General features: G+C 41.9%; 1 protein-coding gene across 2 annotated transcripts in view; it reads left to right on the forward strand.

The window, feature by feature from the left end:
- The first annotated feature begins 12,788 nt into the window (after positions 1–12,788).
- Positions 12,789–26,273, forward strand: part of NT5C3A (5'-nucleotidase, cytosolic IIIA) — a 49,075-nt gene continuing 35,590 nt past the window's right edge. The window contains exon 1 of one of the 2 annotated variants that reach the window (XM_004090973.3): positions 12,789–13,038. In XM_004090973.3, the coding sequence (XP_004091021.2) occupies positions 12,886–13,038 (153 nt within the window). In that variant the 5' untranslated portion in view covers positions 12,789–12,885. The remainder of the gene's footprint in view (positions 13,039–26,273) is intronic. The other variant, XM_003279184.4, reaches the window with a different exon arrangement.

Raw genomic sequence — 26,273 nt, forward strand, 5'->3', positions numbered from 1 at the left:
TTTTTTGTTTTTTTAATATCTGCTTGGCCAGCTTTTCCAGAGAGACCAGAACCTGGCTAGTAAGAAACTCATACCCCATTCTACTGGCTTATCGGGTCCTGGGTTCTCTTGATCACTGTTTCCAGAAGAGCAGAGTGGCTTTGGTAATCTTGCTCACAGTGCCAAAACTATAGGGGCCAAGGGAAACTCCTTCACCCTCTGAAGTTTCACTAAAACAAACAACTCACAAAGAGGATTAATAGGATAAATGGAATACAAATGTGTTAATGTGCATGGGAAGAAATACAGAGTGATTAACCCACCCCTCCCACCCCTCTCTGCCTTATATGTGTCCCATATAAGGCACAGAACCTTATACACTGTCCTGAGGTTACAGAAAAATGAGGGCTTGGATTGTGACAAACAGGTTATGGGAGGGGAAGAAGAAGAGGCCTGACTAGCATAGGTGATCTTATAATGCAGACGAAAACTCACAGGTAGGCTGGGCAGGGTGGCTCATGCCTATAATCTGAGCACTTTGGGAGGTTGAGGCAGGAAGATCGCTTGACGCCAGGGGTTCAAGGTTTCAGTGAGCTGCGATGGTGCCATTGCAATCAGCTTACATGACGGAGTGAGACCCTGTCTCTTAAAAAAAAGAAAAAAAAAGAAAGAAAGAAAAGAAATCTCACAGGTAGCAGCTATCAGAGAAAATAGATGGTAACTGTTTCTTTCACACCTTTAAAGGTGTCAGACTTTCTGTTAATCTTTCCTAGATCAGACAAAAGAGGGCCTCAGAGAAAGCCTGACTGCATCAATGCAGATTTTCTCTACAGATGCAAATCTCGCCCACAAAAGACAGCCTTTCAGCTATTCTTGTATTTCCAGCCTTTCTGCATAGCCATCTTGAAATATGTTAAAGAAGTATATTCTGGGGTGAAATCTTTTGGTTTCCTATACATGCCTGCTATGTTTCTAGAACAGCAAGGAACCCATGTTGACTGGAACAAATGGGATGAAGGGGAGGGTAGTAGGAGATGACAGTCAGAGAGGTTAAGGAGGGGTAGGCTGAGTAGCGTTACAGGCCACTGTGAGCACTTTAGCTTTTATTATGGGTGTACTGGAGAGCCATTGGAGGATTTCAAGCAAGGGAATGACATGATCTCATTCATTGTACAAATGATCACCCTGCCTACTGTGTTTCAAACAGACTATTAAAGGGTCATGGATAGATTACCAAGAGACCATTTAGAAGGCTATTGCAATAATCCAAGTATGACGGTGAAAATGACTGACATAGCAGCAGTAGAAATAAGTGCTCAAATTTTCGATATATTTTGAATTGATGTGGTGTGTGTGAGAGAGAGGTCAAAGATGACTCTGAGGTTTTTTCGTTAGAGTAGGTAGACAAGAGCAAGGCAGGAGAGGGCTCCCCTCCACACACACACCAGGAATGGCAGGTGACCATCTAGTGATGGTCAGGCAGTTGTGAGCTGTCTCTCTAAAATACTAACTGGTCACAGCCGGCGCCAGGGAAAGGCCGGCTCCCAATAAATAGAATACACCTGAAACTGGTGATCAGCCGCTTCCCAGTAAGATCTCATGAGCTGGGCGAATGGACTCACACATGCACACTAAGAAGGAAAATGGCAAAGTTTAACTGGGATACGACCTCCTAGGGACATGTGATTGGTTAAGGGAAGAATGTCTCAAGTGAGCATGTGTACAACTCCAGTAAACACAGTGGGCATGCTCCCCTCCCAGGTGACAGCCCACCCTAAGGGAAGAATCCAGGGAGAAGTAATGCAAGACTCTGGAAGTATGCCAACATATAAAAGGCCAAGCCAAAAGATCAAACCACACACTTGTCTTTCAAGTTGCCCACTTGGCCTTCTTCCAAGTGTACTTTCCTTCCTTTCATTCTTGCTCTAAAGCTTTTTAATAAACTTTCACTCCTGCTCTAAAACTTGCCTTGTCTCTCCTTCTGCTTTATGCCTCCTCAGGTCAAATTCTTTACTCTAAGGAGGCAAGAATTGAGGTTGCTGCAGACTCATACGGATTCATCGCTGGTAACTTATTTTGGTGCCATGTGACTCAGATACTTTGTACTGTTAACATTTTGACCTCACTAACTATAAGATGGACAGTTATTAATGAGATAGAGAATGTAGTGAGTGGCACAATTATGGAAGAAAAATAGAATGAGGAGTTTGGCTTTGAACACATTAATTATGAGATGTCTATGAGACATCCAAGTGGAGATGCCAAATAAAAAGTTGGACATATCTGTCTGTAGTGCAGGATGCTGCCCTGGAAAAGAGACTTCTCAGCATACGCATGGTGCTCAAAGTCATAATAAGATAGAAGGAGACCTCATAGGGAGAGAGGTATAGTGAAATGAAGATATAAAACTGGACTGGGCTCTGGGGTGCTACCAATAAAAGGAAAGAGGAGTCTGCCAAAAAGACTGAACAGAAGCATCCAACAAACTCAAGGGAAAACCAGAAGTCAGTTATCAGAAAGGAAGTTGTCTTGGTCCATTTTGTGTTACTATAAAAAAATACCTGATGGATAATTTATAAAGAAAAACAGTTTATTTGGCTCACAATTCTGATGGATGTTAAGTTCAAGATTAGGCATATGCATCTGGGGAGGGCCTCAGGGGGCTTCCACTCATGGTGAAAGACAGAAAGGGACTTGGTGTGTGCAGAGTGCACATGGAGAGAGAAAGAAAAAGAGGGGGAGGTGCCAGGTTCTTTGTAACAATCAGCTCTCATGGGAACTAATGAAAAACTCATTCACCTTTGAAGGAGGGCACTATTTTATTCATGAGGGATCTGCCCCCATGACACAAACACCTGCCAATAGGACCCACCTCCAACACTGGGGATCAAATTTCATCATGAGGTTTGGAGGACACAAATTTCCAAACCATAGCAGAAGTCAAAAAAGTATATCTCAAAGGAAAGTGTGACCAGCTATATAAAATGCTGCTAACATATTATAAAGAATGAAGAATTGGAGGCACAAATTCCATTTGGAGACATAGTCAAAGACAGAAATAAACAGTAACCAACCAAAAAGTAAGTGATCCTTTTTTATTCTAAGCTGTGTTTAGGAAGAGTAATATATCCTGGGTTTGCCAAATTCTTCATAGAATTGTTATTGCTTGTTCTAAATTGTTAGGAAGGAAGGACACAAGGTTAGGTTGACCAAATATTGCCACAGTTTGAGTGGTGGATCTTGTGGCTCAGCTCAATGTTTCCCTCTTTTCAAAGGCTATCTTCTACTTGCACGAACCCTTTCACCTTCATATAAAAACAATTGAGATAAAATTGTTCTGAAGATAAGGGACATACACTCCCTCCACCCCAAACTTCAGGTTTTCTTAGGCAACTAAGAATCTTGTGGACCTTGGAGGGAAATCCCTGGTGATGTGCAACAGTCCATAGGGTTCCAGTATGAACAGAAGAACATTCAAAATAGTCTAGCTCCTCCAGGAAACACTTATAAAGAGTAGTCATTCAGCACTAGGAGCAGCTCCCTCTTTCAACAGCGAGTTTTCCTGAGACATGTAAGCAAGCTAAATCCACTTGGGAGTGCAAGCCTGAGGAGTAAAGCTCTAAAGCAACATATTTTTGACCCTACACATTCTTAGCTTAGGGCAGATGGATGGGGATAGGAAGTAACATGGGATATTAGACATCAAAGATTGAAATCTTTGAAGGGTGCTTACCACCCCTTGAAACACCAGCTGGATTTATGACAAAATTATGACACTACATATTGAGAATTTTTGATTCACCGGATTAACATGAATAATGGGAGAGAGCTGGCTCAAAGATGAAAGAGAAAGAGTGAGAAAGCTACTTTCAATGGCATCTAGAAGCCTCTAAAATAGGAAATGACAAAATCATTTCCATATGGGAGGTAAATCACAAGATTCTGGAAATTGTTTCTCAGTTGAAAAAAAGTCTGAATTGTCTACTGTTTTATCCTCTTCTACTACCGTTCCTGCTCTGTCCCCCAAGCCTCTCCATCCTCTGCTCTCAGAACTGCCCTGTCCAGACCTACCTTGACTTCCTCTCCCATTATCTGTGGAAGTTTTAGCAGCACCTTCCAAAGAAAAGCTGAATCCAAGGGAGGATCCTTCAGTGGTTTATACCCCTTATACCTGGACCAAATCAGAACTCAGGGGTTTTACTAATTTCCTGATCCTACCCAAGATCCTATAGGCTTTGCTAAGGAACTTAGTTTGGCAGTAAAGACCTGGCTGGGTGTGGTGGCTCAGCCTGTAATCCCAGCATTTTGGGAGACCGAGGAAGGAGGATCACTTGAGCTCTGGAGTTTGAGACCAGTCTGTGCAACATAGTGGGACCACATATCTATAAAAAATAAAAATAATTAGCCAGGTGTGGTTTTGTGGTTCCAGCTACTCAGGAAACTGAGGTGGGAGGACTGCTGGAGCCCAGGAGGTCAAGACTGCAGCGAGCCATGATCACACCACTGCATTCCAGACTGAGTGACAGAGTGGTGTGTGTGTGTGTGTGTGTGTGTGTGTGTGTCTCAAAAAAAGACCGATAAGCCAGTATATTCATATTTATGTCAACTAGTTCATATGTTACTATCTGAAAGGAAAGGTAGAGAATGGATATCAAAGGTTGATTTGAAGAATCCAGTAAGCAATTTCTATTAACAAAAGGCAGAGGACCGAGCAGAAGCCTCAGAACTGACAAATTGTCTAACACAGGTAATTCCCCAGACATTTCCCAAAGAACACTAATTGGTTTAAGGTGCAACAATGTAGACAAGGATCAAATGAGACTGTATTAAACTACTTTGAAAGATTTTAAAAGATGTTTAAACAATACTCTGGAATAAATGAGGCCAGTTGTATTAGTCCATTTTCACACTGCTATAAAGAAATACCTGAGACTGGGTAATTTATAAATAAAACAGGTTTAATTGACTCATAGCTCTGCATAGCTGGGGAAGCCTCAGGAAATTTACAATCATGGTGGAAGGCAAAGGGGACGCAAGGGACATCTTACATGGCAGCAAGAGAGAGTGAGAGCGAAGGGGAAACCAAACACTGTAAAACCATCAGCTCTCATGAGAACTCCCTCATTATCACAAGAATAGAATGGGGTAATTCACCCCCATGATCCAATCACCTCCTACCAGGTCCCTCCTTCAACATGTGGGGATTACAATTAGAGATGATATTTGGGTGGGAACACAGAGCCAAACCATATCACCAGTCTAAGATCATCAAAATGATCCCCTACTAAATTCAAGTTTATTTAATGGGTTAGACAAACAATTGGCCAAGGTAGTCAAGTTACATTAAATAAATTGGGACTCATTACATATTTCTGAGCTTATAAACCTTCTTGATAAGCCAGCCAGGGTGATACAACAGAGAAAGGATAACAATGCCACTAAAATTATAAATTTACAACTCCAGGCCGGGCGCGGTGGCTCACGCTTGTAATCCCAGCACTTTGGGAGGCCGAGGCGGGCGGATCACGAGGTCAGGAGATCGAGACCACGGTGAAACCCCGTCTCTACTAAAAATACAAAAAATTAGCCGGGCGTGGTGGCGGGCGCCTGTAGTCCCAGCTACTCGGAGAGGCTGAGGCAGGAGAATGGTGTGAACCCGGGAGGCGGAGAGCTTGCAGTGAGCCGAGATCGCGCCACTGCACTCCAGCCTGGGTGAAAGAGCGAGACTCCGTCTCAAAAAAAAAAAAAAAAAAAAAAAAAAAAAAAAAAATAAATTTACAACTCCAGCGACTTACTGGCCAAGTTGCTATGTTTAAACAGAGGCCACCCTTTTGAAAGGCGTTTCAAAAACATCTAAGAATGTCTGTATTATAAAAAAACAAGACATCTTTTAAAACACTGTAGAAAGCTGAAATGGGTGCAAAAGCAAAAAGAGAAAATGGAAAGGAAGAACAGGGAGGCTCTGGGAAAATAAAGAGGGCTTTTCCCTTCCTCCTAAGTTACACTTTAGGGGACGTAAATATGTTTATAAGCAAAAAACAAACTAAGGCTTTAGTTGATATGGAAGCCAGACTTTCTATTCTCAACCCTACCCTCCTAAAGAGCCCTCTTCTTGGAGTAACCAACCACTTCGGATGGTAAGGATACCTAATCAACCTGTGACTGTACATAGATCAGAACTTTTAACTTTGCAGCTAGGGAATTTAGATGGACATCATTCCTTCCTCCTGGTGCCTTCTGTAGCAATATATCTTATAAGGTGAGATTTCTTAGAGCTTTATAACGCCCATATCTCTTTTTCAAAAACAGGAAGAATATTCTTCAAAATGAGAAAGAATCAGCTGAAATTGATGCTATAAACATTTTCAGTCAAATGATTATTCAGGTTCAATTATTAGGTACCAAAGGAGGAACTCCATGATTTGTTAGACTTCATTCCTGATTATCTATGGTCCTGTGCATCCATGAACATAGGAAAAATTCTGATGGCTGTACCAGTAAAAAATACAAGTAGATCCAAATAAACCAATTCCTGATATTAAATGATCCCCATTAAAACAGGAATCCATAATAGGCATAAAGACGTTAATTAAGGAATTCATTGATAATCATTCCTTGCATCTGCCCTTATAATATGCCCATCATCCCAGTACAAAAACCCAAGGGGAAGAAATGGAAATTTATGCCAAATTTAAGAGCCATTAACAACATTGTTGTCCTTTGACATCCAGTAGTTCCAAACCCTCATAACCTCTTGTCTAATACACCCATAAATAATAAATGTTTTACTGTATTTGACTTAAGTAGTGCCTTTTTCAGTATACCAGTAGATCCTGATAGTCAATACCTGTTTGCCTTTACTTGGGACAGTCCCTATACACCTGGACAGTCATGCCCCAGGGTTTCCAGGAAAGCCCAACCTACTTTTCACAAATAATAAAAGTTGATTTATCTGAACTAAATTTTGAAGAAAATTCTGCTCTGCTCCAGTATGTGAATGACCTCTTGTCATGCTTTTCCAACTTAGAAAAGTGAAAAAGGGACAGTCTATATTTATTGGAACTAGCAAAAAAAAAAAAACACCATAAAGTCTCTAAGAAAAAACTTCAATTCTGCCTAACAGAGTGAAATACTTAAGACATTTTATTTCTAAGGAAGGGCTACACATAAATCCAGACAGAATAACTGGAATTCTTACATTCCCTACTCCAAAAACTAAAAGATAACTTAGTGGATTTTGAGATTAGCTGGTTCCTTTTTTTTTTTTTTTGAGACGGAGTTTCGCTCTTGTGGCCCAAGGTGCAGTGCAATGGCGCAATCTCGGCTCACTGCAACCTCCACCTCCCCGGTTCAAGCAATTCTCCTGCCTCAGCCTCCCGAGTAGCTTGGGATTACAGGTGCCTGCCACCACGCCCAGCTAATTTTGTATTTTTAGTAGAAACAGGGTTTCTCCATGTTGGTCAGTCTGGTCTCAAACTCCCGACCTCAGGTGATTTGCCAGCCTCAGCCTCCCAAAGTGCTAGGATTACAGTTGTGAGCCACCGCACCTGGTGAGATTAGCTGGTTCATGTCATAGCTAGATTCCTAACTTTTCCCTCATGGCACAAACTTTATATATATTATTATTTTTAACACTCTTTTATTTTTTATGTTTTTAGAGACAGTCTCACTCTGTCACCCAGGTTAGAGTACAGTGGCACAATCATAGCTCACTGCAGCCTCAACCTCCTGGGCTCAAGCAATCCTCCTGCCTCAGCCTCCCAAGTAGCTAGGACTACAGGTGCATGCCACCACACCCAGCTAATTCTTTTATTTTTTGTAGAGATGAAGTCTTGCTATGTTGCCCAATTATACATTTATAATTTTATATATAAAATATATATTTTATATATACTTATATATAATAAATTATGTAAATAATTTATATAATTTATATTATATAAAAAATATATATATGTATCTTTATGTCCATGAGTACTCAATGTTTAGCTCCCATTTATAAGTGAGAACATGCAGCACTTGGTTTCCTGTTCCTGCATTAATTTGCTTAGGATAATGGCCTCCAGCTGCATCAATGTTGCTGCATGTGACATGATTTTGTTCTTTTTTTATGGCTGTGTAGTATTGAATTATGTCCATGTACCACATTTTCCTTATCCAATCCATTGTTGATGGACACGTAGGTTGATTCCATGTCTTTGCTCTTGTGAATAGTGCTGTGATGCATGTGTCTTTTTGGCAGAATAATTTATTTTCTTTTGAATATATACACAGTAATGAGATTGCTGGGTTGACTTGTAGTTCTGTTTTATGTTATTTGAGAAATGTCCAAACTGCTTTCCACAGTGGCTGAACTAATTTACATTCCCACCAATAGTGTTTAAGCATTCTCTTTTCCCCACAGCCTCACCAGCATCTGTTGTGTTTTGACTTTAAAAGCCATTCTGACTGGTGTGAAATGATATCACATTGTGGTTTTGATTTGCATTTCTCAGATGACCAGTGTTATAGAGCATTTTTTCATATGCTTGTGGGCCATTTGTATGTCTTCTTTTGAAAAATGTTGTCCTTCATGTCAAGGGCAGTATGGTCACTTTTTAATGGTTTTTCTTGTTGAGTAGTTTGAGTTTCTTACAGATTTTGAATAGTTACCCTTTGTCACATGCATTCTTTGCAAATACTTTCTCCCATTCTATAGGCTGTATGTTTAGTCTGTTGATTATTTGTTTTGTCATGTGGAAGCTTTTTAGCTTAATGAAGTCCCATTTGTCAACTTTTTGTTTTTCATTTTTGTTGTTGCCTTTTGAGGACTTAGTCGTAAGTTCTTCGCCTAGGCCAATGTCCAGAAGAGTTTTTCCCAAGGTTTCTTCTAGGATTTTTAGTTTCAGGTCTTACATTTAAGTCTTAAATCCATCTTGGTTAATTTTTGTATGCAGTGAGAGATGGGGGTCCAGGTTCATTCTTCTGCATATGGCTCTAAAATTATCCCAGCACAATTTATTAAATAGGGTGTCCTTTTGCCAGTGTATATTTTGTCAAATATCAGTTTGCTGTAAATATGGGGCGTTATTTCCAGTTTCTCTATTTTGTTCCATTGATCTATGTGTCATGTCTATTTTTATACCAGTACCATGCTGTTTTGTTCACTATGGCTTTGTAGTATAATTTTAAGTCAAAATGTGATACCTCCAGCTTTACTCCTTTTGTTTAGGATTGCTTTGTCTACTTGGGCCCTTTTATGGTTCCACATGAATTTTAGGATTGTTTTTTCTAATTCCATGAAGAATGATGTTGGTAGTTTGCCAGGTATTGTGTTGAATCTGTATTTGCTGAATCTGTATTCCTGAATCTGTATTTGCTGAATCTGTGTTGTTGAATTTGAATTGCTTTGGGCAGTATGGTCATTTTGATGACACTAATTCTTCTAATCCTGGAGCATGGGGTGTTTTTCCATTTGTTTGTGTAATCTATTTTTTCTTTCCTTCCTTCCTTCCTTCCCTTTCTTCCATTCTTTTCCTTTTTCTTGAGACAGGGTCTCACTTTTTTTTTTTTTTTGAGACACAGTCTTGCTCTGTCACCCAGGCTGGAGTGCAGTGGCATGATCTCGGCTCGCTGCAAGCTCCACCTCCTGGGTTCATGCCATTCTCCTGCCTCAGCCTCCTGAGTAGTTGGGACTACAGGCGCCTGCCACCATGGCCAGCTAATTTTTTGTATTTTTAGTAGTGACGGTTTCATCATGTTAGCCAGGATGGTCTCGATCTCCTGACCTTTTCACCAAGGCTGGAGTCCATAATCATAGCTCACTGCAGCCTCCAACTGCTAGGCTCCAGCAATCCTCCCACCTCAGCCTCCTGAGTAGTTGGGACTACAGGCACGCAGTGTCAGGCCTCTGAGCCCAAGCTAAGCCATCATATCCCCTGTGACCTGCAAGTTATATGCCCAGATGGCCTGAAGCAAGTGAAGAATTACAAAAGAAGTGAAAATGGCCTGTTCCTGCCTTAACTGATGACATTCCACCACAAAAGAAGTGAAAATGGCCGGTCCCTGCCTTAACTGATGACATTACCTTGTGAAATTCCTTCTCCAGGCTCATCCTGGCTCAAAAGCTCCCCCACTGAGCACCTTCCGACCCCCACCCCTGCCTGCCAGAGAACAACCCCCCTTTGACTGTAATTTTCCTTTACCTACCCAAATCTTACAAACGGCCCCACCCCTATCTCCCTTCGCTGACTCTTTTGGACTCATCTCGCTGGCACCTAGGTGAAATAAACAGCCTTGTTGCTCACACAAAGCCTGTTTGGTGGTCTCTTCACACGGACAAGAGCGAAACGCAGCACCATGCCCAGCTAATTTCTTTGGTTTTGCAGGGATTGTAGAGACAGGGTCTCGCTATGTTGCCCAGACTGGTCTCAAACTTGTGGCCTCAAGCAATCCCCCAACCTTGGGCTTCCAAAGTGCTGAGATTACAGGCACCAGCCACCTCACCTGGCCTGATTTCTTTCATCAGTATTTTGTAGTTTTCCTTGTAGAGATCTGTATTAGTCTGTTTTCAGGCTGCTGATAAAGACATACCCCAGACTGGGCAATTTACAAAAGAAAGAGGTTTAATTGGACTTCCAGTTCCATGTGGCTGGGGAAGCCTCACAATCACAGTGGAAGGCAAAGAGCAAGTCCCATCTTACATGGATGGCAGCAGACAAAGAGAAAATGAGGAAGACGCAAAAGCGGAAACCCTGATAAAACCATCAGATCTCGTGATACTTAGTCACTACCACGAAAACAGTATGGAAGAAAACACCCCAATGATTCAATTATCTCCCACCAGGTCCCTCCCACAACACATGGGAATTATGGGAGTATAATTCAAAATGAGATTTGGGTGAGGATACAGGGTCAAACCATATCAACATCTTCCATCTCTTTCAACAAGAGTAATTAATATGCTAATTCACACAGAAGCTGAAATGGTCTCCAAACATGGCCAACCCTCTTAGATTCAGAAACACAAAGTTTACACTTACAAAAAACATATGGACCCCCTTTCCTCCTGGAAATTTACTACCAGGGTTTGTAGTCTAATTGACTATACTCCTACAGCTTTAACATCTCATATATATGACAATCAGACCTATGATATAGTATAACTAGTTAAAATAGAAATCATATTTCAGAGTACCCACATTCTTCGCATGTGCAGTTGATGGGCCATATTACAAAAACAAAATTTGGAACTCCATTTCTGTTTTAGATTGTACACAGCTCCAAGACGAATGTTATTGTCTACAAAATGTTTAAAATCCTGAAATTATAGAAACGTGGCTTTAGTCTCTACCCATTCAAAATAATACGTAATACATGGAAAAAAAGATGTTTTTGTTGAGGAAGAAAGATAAATGAGACTGTGACCATCTTAGGCCTCACAATCAGACAACATTTAAGTCATATTGCTATTTGGTGCAAAACTGTATTCATAAAAAATTACTTTGGCGACAAAATGACACAGTAATATAGATATTGATAATCAAATATTCTGGGTATTAAAACTCAGTATTCTTCAGGCTATACTCCCAGCTAACTCACTTTGGGACACGTTCTCGATCTATACTGAGTCTGTGTTCCCGGGCTTAAGTCCTCAAACTTGGCCGATAATAAAACTAACCATGATTTCTTTAAGTTTTGGTGCCTGTTATTTCACCTTTCGGTCGACAAATCGTTTTTCTCATGTTCCTGTCTTACATCAATTTAATTTGTAGACCAGCCAAATAACCTAAAAGGCTAGAAGGAAACAATTTTTCCTCCCCTACAACTATTTCCTCTAGCCGGGTGCGGTGGCTCACGCTTGTAATCCCAGCACTTTGGGAGGCCGAGGCGGGTGGATCACGAGGTCAGGAGATCGAGACCACGGTGAAACCCCGTCTCTACTAAAAATACAAAAAAAACTAGCCGGGCGTGGTGGCGGGCGCCTGTAGTCCCAGCTACTCGGAGAGGCTGAGGCAGGAGAATGGCGTGAACCCGGGAGGCGGAGCTTGCAGTGAGCCGAGATTGCGCCACTGCACTCCAGCCCGGGTGAGAAAGCGAAACTCCGTCTCAAAAAAAAAAAAAAAAAAAAAAAAAAGAAACAACTATTTCCTCTAGTCCTCCGGCTGAAAGTTGTTCCACGTCCTGGGCAGAGAGAGCCCCAACAGGCAGCACCACCAGCTCCACAGAGTTGGAGCGATTCCCCCAAGAAGCTCCCCTGCGCCCCTCGTCACCCCCCAGAGACCAGCAGAGGAAATGGCATCTATCCCTTGGAAGACACTAGGCAGGAGAGAACAACTGCAAGCCCTTCTGCTCACACAGAGGAGGAAAGGATGGCGGAGGCGGCGAATGGGATGTAGCAGAAACCCGACGGCTGCGGCGGAAGGGACACCGCCCCTCTCCAGCCTCTGAGCCATCTTCGCCCTGTTGTCATAGCACTTAGAACGGACGCCACTGCGCAGATCACACCGTGCCGCGCCGCCTTCTGGGGGCCGGAGTCCAGAGGGGCTGAGGCGCAAAGGCGGAGACCGACTTCTCAGCGGGCCGCGGTTGGAATTAGATTTCTATTGGGGCGGGGCTCGAGCGAACCACGGCCTAATCCTCATTAGCAGAGAAGAATAATTACTGCAATACTCTGCCCTGCCCTGACAGCAGCTCCCGAGACCCTGAGTCTGCGGAATGCCCGCCTCCAGCCTGGGCTTCGGGCACAAGCCACGCCCTTCCCGCCGCGTCCCCGCCTCTCCCCTCGGTGGCGTGTGGGTGGGGCTTCGTGGGGGCGGAGCTGCGCGGGGCGGGGCGTCGCGGGCTCGTCCGTGGTGCTCTGGGATCCCGCGCTTCCGAGACTCGCAGTCTCCGCGAGTTGCCTGTTTTTTTCCTGCCTGGACGCGCATGAGGGCCCCGTCCATGGACCGCGCGGCCGTGGCGAGGGTGGGCGCGGTAGCGAGCGCCAGCGTGTGCGCCCTGGTAGCGGGGGTGGTGCTGGCTCAGTACATATTCACCTTGAAGAGGAAGACGGGGCGGAAGACCAAGATCATCGAGATGGTGAGTGTGGAGGCTCGGCGCGCCCAGAGCACGCGAGGGGCCGGCTGGGCCGTCCGCTGGCCTCGGCAGCCTGTGCTGGGCCGCTGCTCGGTCGCGACTGGGAGCTGCCGGCGTCGCCTGTCAGGCTGGGATCTCGCTAGCTCGGGACGCGCAGCTTGGGGGACCCGGCCGCCCCGCGTGCGGCCACTCCGCGGGCTTGGTGACCAGGGTTGGGTCCCCGGCTGCGGCCCTCGGCTGCCCGTGGTCTTTGTTAGGTTTCTGTTTGAAGGAGCAAGGCAGAAAAAGATGAATCGGACACAGGCTACTTTGTGCTGCAAAACCCGTTTCTCCAGAGATAAGCTGCATGCCCTGGGCTGGTCTCTCCTTCTCTCCCTGCCTTGCTCCCGCCCTCCCCCCGGATCCGCGTCAAACCGTTGCCGCTAATCTAGTTGCAATTCCCGCAGAGGACTAGTTGTTTTATGTTGGGGCTGCCATGAGTTAGATTTTGAAAATGTGCAATATCTAAAATTTTACAAGAATAACAATCCAGGAGAAATTTAGCATAGTTTATTTTGTATTTGAATGTATTCCTTATTGTCTCAAAACTCCCACGAAGTATCTTCGTTTTCATCTTAACTCTCAAAGCTCTTGTATAAATTTTCGAATTTAATTTTTTATGGAAGAGGGTGTCTCAAGAATTCCCTTTGAGATACATTATAAATAATTGTTTCAAAAACGAGGATATTTAGTTTCGTTTTGTATTTTAGTTAGAACCCCCTCAGGAAGACAATTCTTGCACAAACTTGCATGCTTATGTATTTCCTGAAATGCATAATCCTGGGTATATATGCCTGACCGTGTGCTATACATGTGAACATCTAGGGTCATATGATTATGATAGAAAAAAAATTTAAAATCTACACTAAATAATATTTGAGGGTGTAATACTTGGAATTTCTCAGCACCTGCAATATGTTCAAACTGATGAAAGACACGATTTGTCCTGTTGGTTGTATTGACCCCAGGTTGAATACAGACGTATTTGCATAATTAAAATTAGCCAGTGTCCCAGCTATTTGGGAGGCTGAGAGGAGGATCACTTGAGTCTGGGAGTTCAAGGCTATAATCACACCTGTGAATAGCTACTGCACTCCAGCCTGGGAAACATAGTGAGACCCTGTCTCTTAAAAAAAAAAAGAGTTAATTCCCACTTGTCTCATATTCCAATAATATTCCTTAATTTTGAATTAATTTATTCTTAAAGGGTCTTAATAATTCTAAAGGCTTATTAAAATTTATTTCTCCAATAGGAACACTTTTACACTGTTGGTGGGACTGTAAACTAGTTCAACCATTGTGGAAGTCAGTGTGGCGATTCCTCAGGGATCTAGATCTAGAAATACCATTTGACCCAGCCATTCCATTACTGGGTATATACCCAAAGGACTATAAATCATGCTGCTATAAAGACACATGCACACGTATGTTTATTGCGGCACTATTCACAATAGCAAAGACTTGGAACCAACCCAAATGTCCAACAACAATAGACTGGATTAAGAAAATGTGGCACATATACACCATGGAATACCATGCAGCCATAAAAAATGATGAGTTCATGTCCTTTGTAGGGACATGGATGAAACTGGAAAACATCATTCTCAGTAAACTATCGCCAAGACAAAAAACCAAACACCGCATGTTCTCACTCATAGGTGGGAATTGAATAATGAGAACTTATGGACACAGGAAGGGGAACATCACACTCCGGGGACTGTTGTGGGGTGGGGGGAGGGGGGAGGGACAGCATTAGGAGATATACCTAATGCTAAATGACGAGTTAATGGGTGCAGGAAATCAACATGGCACATGGATACATATGTAACAAACCTGCACATTGTGCACATGTACCCTAAAACCTAAAGTATAATAAAACAAAAAAATAAAAAATAAAAAAAAATAAAAATTGTAATAAAAAAAATTCATTTCTCCCACTTCTGTATGCCCACAGCAGCAAATGGTTTTATCTCAGAAGTTTCATTTTGCTTTTGTTGCTTTCCTGCTTAGAAAACTTGGCTTTCTTTTGCCCACAACCCAAGGTTAATAATGCCTATGTAGGGGAAAAAACCGAGTTGCCGAATCTCCGTCTGTGCTTAAACTGTGGATTGGTCTGTATACCACTTATCTAAGCCAAGTAAGGTTAAAAATCAGTGTGTTCACAAAATCCTTCAATGATACCATCATAGGAACAGTTTGCTATCTTTGTGACAAATAATGAAGACCTATCAAGAATACAAACTTACTAGTAATAATCAGTCAATACTTACATGTATGCGTAGTATATTGATTCAGATTGTAATATATGTGTAGCCTGCTAGTAGCTTTTCAATGGAAAAAGTGAAAAGAGCTTCATGTTAACTTTTTTAATTTTAATAGGTTGCTTCTTCAAGTGGAAGAAGTATTTGACTGGGGGTCAGAAGACCTGGGTTGGAATCCTAGTTCTATCTTTCTGTAATAATGTAGGTCTGCTCTGTCCATCCTCTACCCTCCTCCCTCAGAAAAATCTCTGCAAACCCATGATGTCCAACAGACATAGCTCATATTGGTCACAGCTAACGGAGTTAACTACCTAACCAAGTTGGGCCTATCTAACTGGCTAAGAAAACCAGTAACTTCTGGGACTTGGCTCAAAATGATGCATTGTCTTGCAAGAGTTTTTAATTGAGAGACATGAGGAAGTTGCTAGTGGGTTGTGTATGCTACAGCTGAAATATCCCATAGGGCAGCAAGATTAATGTACAGAAGAAGCCAGTCATGGCCAGGCATGGTGGCTCACACCTGTAGTCCCAGCACTTTGGGTGGGTGAGGTGGGAGCACCCTGTCTCCAAAAAAAAAAAAAAAAAAAGAAGGAAAGCAAGATAGGGAATGGGATCAAGAAACTGAATTGTAAAGGAATTTTGTAAAGCCATTATAAAGAGTTTGCTCTTTATTTTGCAACAAAGGATCATCAAAGGTTTGCTTTGGCAGGGTACAGTGGCTCACACCTGCAATCTCAGCACTATTGGAGGCTGAGGCGGGAGGATCCCTTGAGCCCAGGAGTTCGAGACCAGCCTGGGCGGCATAGGGAGACCCTTTCTCTACAAAAAATAAAGATATTAGTCAGTGCAGTCCACACTTGTAGTGTAGTCCCAGCTACTTAGGGGCCGAAGGTGAAATCTCTTGAGTCAAGGTGGTCGAGGCTGCAGTGAATCGTGATCACACCATTGCACTCAAGCTTGGGTGACAGAGTCACCCAGAGTCTCAAAACAAAGAAACAAAAAACCCAACAGTATGTTTTATGAAGATGAGATAAGGTGGACTGGAAGGGAAGATCCTGGAAAGAAATAAATTCAGGAGGTTGGTAGTATTGCTTGCAAAAGATGATTAGGGACCTTAAACTATGCCACTAGCAACAGGTATGGAAATAAGGGATCAGGAGACAAACATTTCAGAGATAAAATCAACGGGACTTTGTGGCAGCACAGACTGTAGAGTCATACAAACCTAGTTTTGAATCTAGTTTTTCTCATTTATCAAGCCATGTGACCTTGGGCAAATTACTTAACCTCTCTGAATCTCCCATTTTTCATCTATTATTTGGGAGATAATGATAGTACCTACTTCATAGGTTGTGAAGATTAAATGAGATAACACAGTGCCTAGAACATAAGTGCTTTCTTTCAGAGCTTATTATTTGTGATCATTAAATAAAGGGATTAATTGTAAGGAGAAATAACTTTAAGGTTATCAGGTAACTGCTGATTCTGGTTATATTATTAGCCAAGATGAAGAGAAGGAAAAGGGCAGGTTTGGAAAGTAGCCAGGAGGTAAGGGAAATGTGGAATAACAAGTTCACTTTAAGTCATATGAAATTTGAGATGATCAAGGAATATGACCAACTAGAAATGTTCATGAAATAGTTAATATATTTAAAGTGCTTAGAAAAGTGCCTGGCCCAGAGTAACCAATATATACATTAGTTATTGTTATTATTAGCAATAGCAACTGAAAATGGAAGGCTGGTGCTCTAAAGATAAATCGGGACTAGAAATAATATTTTCCCAAATGTCTAGCCTCTCAATGGCAAGTGTGGAGCTGGATATTATTTCTCATCCATAGTTTTACAGTGAGAAGAAAACAGAAAACTTGGCAATGCCAAGTTCAGTAAAGATGCTGAAAGCTGTCAGAGGTGGAATAATAGGAAATGTTTCTAAAAGAAGGGACAGAATTAGCTATGTCCGTCTTCTCTAAGGTCAGAAGTTGATGACAAGATCAGAAGTTGGTCTGATCTTAAAAAAAGTTTAACTTTTAACTTATCTTAAAAGTTGGTCTGTAGCAGTGGGTTGAGCTGCCATTGGTAAAACAATGACGTGAAGAAAACTAAAAAATGACTATTGGGCAGAGGAAATAGTTGTGCTGAGCATGGGTATTTTGTTTTGTTTTTCGAATGGTTGGCACATGAGTATGTTGGTGGGCAGAGGAGTAGTGAAAAGCAAATGGTTAAAGATAAGAGGAGGAGAAAGAATAATCAGTCTAGCAAAGTTCTAGGGGAGGTGTGGACAGATGCCTTTTGAGGGAATACGGAACATCTCTGTCTTTCTGAAAGAGTGTACTACTCTGGGCCAGGTGCGGCGGCTCATGCCTGTAATCCCAGCACTTTGGGAGGCCGAGGCGTGTGGATCATCTGAGGTCAGGAGTTCGAGACCAGCCTGGGCAGCATGACAAAACCCCGTCTCTACTAAAAATAATTTAAAAAATTAGTTGGGCATGGTGGCGGGTGCCTGTAATCCTAGCTACTTGGGAGGCTGAGGCAGGAGAATCGCTTGAAACCAGGAGGCAGAGGTTGCAGTGAGCCAGGATTGCACCATTGCACTCCAGCCTGGGCGACAGAGCAGGATGTCATCTCAAAAAAAATAAAATAAAAAAATAAAGTGTGCTACTCATACTGAGTTATAGTTACTTATCCTCCATATTCTTATTATATTATATCTTATTATTTGCAGCCTTAGATTAATTGCTTCCACCTACTTCATTCTTTACTTCTATCCAGTTAATCTGATTTTTCCTGCTAAATGACACCTCTTTCAAATGTTACATACCAATTTCTTTTCTAATTTCTCCTGCAATACCAGAATGTATTCTATTTTTATCAGCAAATTTTCAGTTTTTCTCTAATAAAGCTACCAAAAAGAGGATGAGACTAGAATTCAAAGAAAGAGCCAAAAGGAAAAAAAAAAAGAGATTGCTTAATCTTATTCAGTTATTCTAATATCTTTTATTAAATTTTCTAAAGTAGAGCATTTATCCAGTGAAGTAAAATGCAAGCACAACACTAGAACGAATGTGTAGTCTCAAGCTTAGCCCCTAAAGAGCAACAGGAAGGGAGGAAATTACTTAGACAGCAGGGTAGGGGAGATGGAACGGTCACTAGAACCTCCAAAACCAGTTAAAAATGGTTATTTCCAATTTAAACATATCTCAACGATTTATTGCTTTGTTGTTAATGTTAACTATTACTTAAGTAGCTGATGTGGTTTTTTTAAAACTTTAGTATACTGTGTTTCTTTCTAGGACGTAAATTTCTTTTTTTATTTTATTTTATTTTTGAGGCAGGGTCTCACTCCGTCACCCAGGCTGGAGTGCAGTGGTTGAATCTCAGCTCACTGCAACCTCTACCTCCTGGGCTCGAGCCATCCTCCCACCTCGGCCTTCAGAGTAGCCAGGACTAAAGAATGCACCACCACGCCCAACTAATTTTTGTATTTTTTGTAGAGATGGGGGGTTTTGCCACACTGCCCAGGCTGTTCTGAAATTCCTGGGCTCAAGAGATCCACCCATCTTGGCCTCCCAAAATGCTGGGATTACGGGTGTGTGCCAACTGTGCCTGGTCCTAGTAGATAAACTGTCAACAAAAACTTCTTCCCTTCTTCCACTTTAAGACAATATAGGCCAACTCTGGGTGCATTGCCTATGAGTTAGCCCTGCTCCTCAAGGAGCAGTTAAAAAAAAGAAAAAAGGGCCGGGCGCGGTGGCTCACACCTGTAATCCCAGCACTTTGGGAGGCCAAGGCGGGCGGATCACCTGAGGTTGGGAGTTCGAGACAAGCCTGACCAACATGGAGAAACCCTGTCTCTACTACAAATACGAAAAATTAGCCAGGCGTGGTGGCACACGCCTGTAATCCCAGCTACTTGGGAGGCTGAGGCAGGAGAATCACTTGAACCCAGGAGGCAGAGGTTGCAGTGAGCCGAGATCACACCATTGCACTCCAGCCGGGGTAACAAGAGCGAAACTCCATCTCAAAAAAAAAAAAAAGAAAATATCAGATGTTTTCTGGGTATTATACTGAGTGAATCGAAAGCCCACTATTGAGTCTGTATTTTAAAAAGGAAGGGAGAAGCAACCCAAGTTTTAAACAACTGCTTTAGTGAATCAAATAGACTTTTTATTTTATTTTATTTTTGAGACTAGGTCTCACTCTGCTGCCAGGTTGTAGTGCAATGAAGCGATCATGGCTCACTGCAGCCTCAAACTCCTGGGCTCAAGCAGTCCTCCCACTTCAGCCTCCTGAGTAGCTGGGACTACAGGCATGTGCCGCCCGCCACACCTGGCTAAGTTGACTTTTTTTTTTTTTTTTTTGTAGAGACAGGGTCTCACTGTTTGCCCAGGCTGGTCTTAAACTCCTGGGCTCAAGCAATCCTCCTGCCTTGGCTGCCCAAAGTACTGAGATTATAGGTGTGAAGCACCATACCTGGACAGACTTTTTTTTTTTTTTTTTTTTTTTGAGACGGAGTTTCGCTCTGCCACCCAGGCTGGAGTGCAGTGGCGCAATCTCGGCTCACTGCAAGCTCCGCCTCCCGGGTTCACTTCATTCTCCTGCCTCAGCCTCTCCGAGTAGCTGGGACTACAGGCGCCCGCCACCACGCCCGGCTAATTTTTTGTATTTTTAGTAGAGACGGGGTTTCACCGTGGTCTCGATCTCCTGACCTCGTGATCCGCCCGCCTCGGCCTCCCAAAGTGCTGGGATTACAAGCGTGAGCCACCGCGCCCGGCCCAGACTTTTAAAATATCTCCATATCTCAATTTTTATCTAATTTATATCAGTGCTTAGATTTATGACTTTTTAGGACCTGTTTTGAATTCTTGGTTTGTTTTGTAAAACATTTTCTCTGAATTCTTTTGGCATTTCCTGATGATTTCTCGTAATTTAGCAATTTATACAGTGTCGTGTATTGTTTATTATTATTTATGTTCCTTGAGGGTTGGGATGGGTGCTTTTCTTTTGGTCTTATTTATTTTTGAGACAAGGTCTCATTCTGTTGCCTGGGCTGGAGTGCAGTGACATGATGATAGCTCACTGTAGCCTCAAACTCCTGAGCTCAAGTATTCCTCCTGCTTCAGCCTCCCAGGTAGCTAGGAATATAGGCATGAGCCATTATGCTTGGCTAATTTTTTATTTTCTGTAGAGACAGGACTTTGCTGTGTTGCCCAGGCTGGTCTCAAAATCCTGGGCTCAAGCAATCTTCCCACCTCAGCCTTCCAAAGTCCTGGGATTGCAGGCATGAGCCACCTGACTAGCTGGTCTCTTTAAAAATTAGTTGTACTTGACTAAGAGAAAGAGAGACCCCAAAACAGTGACTTCAATACACAGTAAATTTTGTTTTTCTAATGGAATGAGAATTCAAAAAAACAGGCAGTTGCTTATGTTAATTAGGGCCATAAGGATACCAAGGCATAGGTCTTTGACATTTCCGTTGTCTTTTCTTCATGGTCATAAGATGGTCGTTGCAGTCATGGCCAATGCGTCCGTGTTTCAGGCAACAGAAAGACGGAATCAGGGAAGAAAATACCTGTTTCAGTCAAGCTGAATTTTCTGCTTACAGATAATTGGAGAGAACAAGGTTATATGGCCACCCTTATGTAAGTGAAGTTGAAGAATTGTTTTATGATTGAGCACATTTGCCACCTTCCAACAAAAATGAGATATTATTAGTAAGAAAGAAAGGGAGAGAGTCTATTAATTGGGTACTCATAATACAGCAGCAGAGAACACAAACTCAGAATAGCTTCTATCTTTTTTTTTTTTTTTTTCGACACCAAGTCTCGCTCTGTGCTGGAGTGCAGTAGCATGATCTCAGCTCACTGCAACCTCTGCCTCCCAGGTTCAAGCAATTCTCATGCCTCAGTCTCCCGAGTAGCTGGGACTATAGACATGCACCACCACGGCCAGCTAAGTTTTGTATTTTTAGGAGAGACGGGGTTTCTCCATGTTTGCCAGGCTGGTCTTGAACTCCTGACCTCAGGTGATCTGCCCGCCTCGGCCTCCCAAAATGCTGGGATTACAGGTATAAGCCACCATGCCCGACAGCTTGTATCTTTTGTTTACCCCGAGTAAAGATATATTCATTCATACATGAAATATCTAGATTTTAAGTAGCTCTCAACACATAGCCACCTCCTTCATATGTCCTAGTGAGATGTGGAAGCTAATCTCCCAATTATGTGTCACAACTAGCTTCAAAACTGTAGACCTAACAGTACTCCAAAATGAATCCAGATTGAGCATCCCTAATCTGAAAATCTGAAATCCAAAACGCTTCAAAATCTGAAACTTTTTGAATGCTGACATGATGCCACACAAGTGGCTGAAATATTGACACCTTTGCTTTCTGATGGTTCAGAGTACACAAATTTGTTTTAGTCACAAAATTGTGTAAAATATTTTATAAAATTACTTTTAGGCCATGTATATAAGGTCGATGTGAAACATAAATGAATTTCATATTTAGACTTGGGCACCATCCCCAAGATATAATGTATGTGCAAATATTCCAAAATCCCAAAATACCCGAAATCTGGTCCCAAGCAGTTTCGGTAAAGGATACTCAACCTGTGTAAGGTTATGAGACATAGCAACAAAAGGCTATGTGATAAAGAAACAGGAAATGACATTGGGTAATGATTCATGGCTGTGGTGATGTTTGAAGGATAAAAATCATGATTGCTCCAGTTTGAAAAACAGAAAAATACATTAAATTCTTCTTTTTTTTTGAGGCAGTGTCTCGCTCTGTCACCCAGGCTGGAGTGCAGTGGCACCATCATGGCTCACTGCAGCCTTGACCTGCTTAACTCAAGTGATACTCCTACTTCAACCTCCCAGGTAGCTGGGACTACAGGTGCATGCCACCATGCCTGGCTTATTTTTGTATTTTTTGTAGAGATGGGTTTTTGCCATGTTGCCCAGCTGATCTCAAACTCCTGGGCTTAAGCGATCCTCCTACCTCTGCCTCCCAAAGTGCTGGGATTATAGGTATGAGCCACTGTGCCCAGCCCACTAAATTCTTAACATTATCAAAGTCTATATTCAAGATGATCTTGAATTCCCAAATTTGTAAACATGGAAATGTTTGTACCAGGCATATATGACTTTGTCCTTTCAAATCATGTTTGTCACGTTTCCTGTAGATTATCTGTATGCCACAAGTTAACCACATTTTCAACTTTAATGAAAAGTTGTTCTCTTATCTACTGAGCTACTTGTATATTAGCTAGAAACAGCTCCTTCCTGAAACAGTTTTAGCTTTACAATTTTTTTTCTCTTTCCTTTGGTGAATTCATTTACCTAACAGATGGAGTCCCCTTTGAACTGGATACTTAATTTTAAATTTATTCACAATTTTTTTTCTGACTAAAAGCCATTACTTTCTTTCATTCATTCATTTATTTTAAGAAATGGGATCACACTCTGTGAGCCAGGCTGGAATGCAGTGGTGCAATCATAGCTCACTGCGACCGCGACCTCCTGGGCTCAAACCGTCTTCCCACCTCAGCCTCCCAAGTAGCTGGGATTACAGACATGTGCCACCATGCCTGGCTAATTTTATTTTTAGAGACAGGGTCTTGTGGCTGGGCACAGTGGCTCACGCCTGTAATCCCAGCACTTTGGGAGGCCAAGGTGGGCAGATCTTGAGGTCAGGAGTTCTGGAGCAGCCTGGCCAACATGGTGAAACCCTGTCTCTACTAAAAATACAAAAATTAGCCAGGCATGGTGGCACAAGCCTGTAATCCCAGCTACTCGGGAGGCTGAGGCAGGAGAATTACTTGAACCCGGGAGGCAGAGGTTGCTGTGAGCCAAGATTACGCCATTGCACTCCAGCTCTGGGCAACAGAGCAAGACTCTGTCTCGAAAAAAACAAAAACAAAAACAGACAGTGTCTTGTTATGTTGCCCAGGCTCATTACATCTTTAGATCCTTTTACTTTCTTCACTTCAGTTACCAATACTAGCCACTGACTGGCAGGCAAGAGGTGGGCATTTTTTCCTACAATACAGCAATTTTTTACAACCTGGCTAAGGCTCATAAGAGCTGGTTATATAAACTATGACAACTAGAGAAGGATGAAACCTTATTTTGAAATACAGGATCCCATATACTAGTGTTTTACACCAATGGTATTCAAAGAGTGGTCCCAGACCATGGCATCAACATTGAGCAGGAACTTGTTATATATGCGAGTTATCTAGCCCTACTCCAGACAAACAATCAGAAACTTTGAGGTTGGACCCAGCAGTCTGTTTTAAAAAGCCCTGCAGGTGATTGTGATGTGTGCTAAAGCTTGAGAATCATTTAAGTAAACAATTCAAATTCTTACCACAACAAAATGCAAATTTTATGTGTAACAAAACGTCCTGGTTACTTGCTCGCAAATAATAGAATTGGTGCTGCCAGACAATTACTGTATAAAGAGAGAGTGATGAGGATATAGAAAAATAGGTACTTTCATTTACTTTATTAAAGGCAGTATACATTGGTTAAATGAATGATGGTGCATTTGTGTAATAAAATATTGGGCAGCTGTGAAAAAAAAAATCTGTATAACTTTTTTTTTTTTTTTTTGAGACCGAGTCTCTCTCTGTTGCCCAGGCTGGAGTGTAGTGATGCGATCTCAGCTCACTGCAACCTCTGTCTCCCAGCTTCAAGTGATACTCGTGCCTCAGCCACCTGAGTAGTTGGGATTACAGGAACCTGCTACCACGCCTGGCTAATTTTGTATTTTTATTAGAGATGAGGTTTCACCGTGTTGGCCAAGCTGGTCTCGAACTCCTGACCTCAGGTGATCCGCCTGCCTCAGCCTCCCAAAGTGCTTGGATTACAGGTGTGAGCTACTGTGCCAGGCTGTGTTAACATTTTAAAAAGCTCAAGAAATGGTGACAAGGGGAAAAGGCAAGTTGCAGAACAGTTGTGCTCCCAAAAGAAATACACATGTATATCCTTATGCCATTGGAAATTAAAAAAACAAAACAAAACAAAAACTTTAGAAGCTGTTTCTAGTTTTACTAATGACAGTGGACTTGGGAGGATGAGACCGGGAAGGGAGACTTCAACTTTTTCATCCTTTAACTTTTTATATTGTTTGACATATCATGAGCATGTATTGCTTTTATATATTTTTTAAATCGGTTTTTTAAAAGCAACAAGATTTTTTAAAGTGTGTTGGGACCACATTGTAGAACATCTCTATTAGTATAAGATATTTGCAATTTATTTGCTAGAGAGGCTTTGGGTATGGTTTTTAAAATAAGTGATACCATCTGGAATGTGTTTTGATACAATTAAACTGATAACTGAGCACACACTAAATTAGTATTATTAGAATCTGGAGGTGGGGAGCAGGAATTAAAATAAGCCAGTATTAAAGATAATGAAGTATTAAACTGTTATGGGAGCAGTAGAAAGAGGAAGACAGAAAAGAGATGGATTGCAGAGGTGAAATCTATAGGACTTTATATTGTTTGCACAGTGCTTTGGATTATCCTTAATGTTCATAGTAGTTTGAATGTTCCCTGTGTATTTTATGTTAAATAGTTTCCGTATTTACCTGTTTTGTTTGCTTCAAAAATAGTTCAGTTGGCCAGGCGTGGTGGCTCACGCCTATAATCTCAGCACTTTGGGAGGCCGAGGCGGGTGGATCACAAAGTCAGGAGTTTGATACCACCCTGACCAACATGGTGAAACCCCATCTCTACTAAACATACAAAAATTGTCTGGGTGTGGTGGCAGACGCCTGTAATCCCTGCTACTCAGGAGGCTGAGGCAGGAGAATCGCTTGAACCTGGGAAGCAGAGGTTGCAGTGAGCCAAGATTGCACCACTGCACTCCAGCCTGGGCAACAGAGTGAGATTCTGTCTCAAAAATAAATAAATAAATAAAAAATAAAAATAAAAATAGTTCAGGCATCACATATTTAGAGAGAGTTATTAAAGAGAGAGATATATAAAGAATCTTAAGTCCTATTTTAATCTTTATTCTCTTTTAAATTAGAGGTTGTAGTTTATATCTTCAGCTTAACAACTTGACATGTAATGTCATTAAACCATACCTGATAGGTTTTTTTTCTCTCCTTAAAAACAGCAGTAGGGAAATCTATACAATTCAGTTTTTCCATCAGCAGGTGGCAGACTTCTCTGGCCATTGTGACACACTGCTATTCTATATCAAATTGTCTTTCTCGTGTTACGCACTTTTATGTTAACTCTCAGAGTTGCTTAAACTATTAATCTATACAACTTAAACCAAGTATGACAACCTTCTGCCATTATAGACTTAAATGCCATTTTGTCATTTTTTTCATATATGCTATCTTCCTCATTTTCAAGGTGCTAATAGATTACAAAGTAGTTTAGCAGTTCATTAAAGAGTTGCTTCATTTGTTTGCCAAGTTCCTTCTTGTAATTAGGTGGAAGTAGATAGCCAGTGCCTGCAAGATCCTTCCTGTCCCCATTCTGTCTTCTCTACTGCCTTGTCAGAAGGCACAGCCTGCTCCTTTACCTTATCTCCGATATCATTAGTTACGCAGACTTTCCCCAGTGGAAAAGATCAGTTTTTCAGTCTATCTGGATTTCTCTGTCAAATGGTTAGGGTTCTAAGGGAACAAGTTGCTAGATAAAATTCGATGAGACAGGAAAAAGTTGAGAACCCAAGCATTATATACAGCATAGCAAAATGTTGCAAAATAGAAACTCACTATAGTCTGCTTAAGAAAAAAGGAGGCTTCACTGGGACTAGAACTAGAAAGCAGTTAGAAACTGACTCCCATTTGGGTTAATTTGGCACTGTGCTATCGTTCTGTAACTAGGGAAAAACTAAAATTTAGAGGTGTCTACCTTGACCAAGTATACTCTACGCATTTATTTAATCCTTAAAACACAGTCTAGTT

The sequence above is a fragment of the Nomascus leucogenys genome, chromosome 17, assembly GCF_006542625.1.
Source record: "Nomascus leucogenys isolate Asia chromosome 17, Asia_NLE_v1, whole genome shotgun sequence".
Lineage (NCBI taxonomy): Eukaryota > Metazoa > Chordata > Mammalia > Primates > Hylobatidae > Nomascus > Nomascus leucogenys.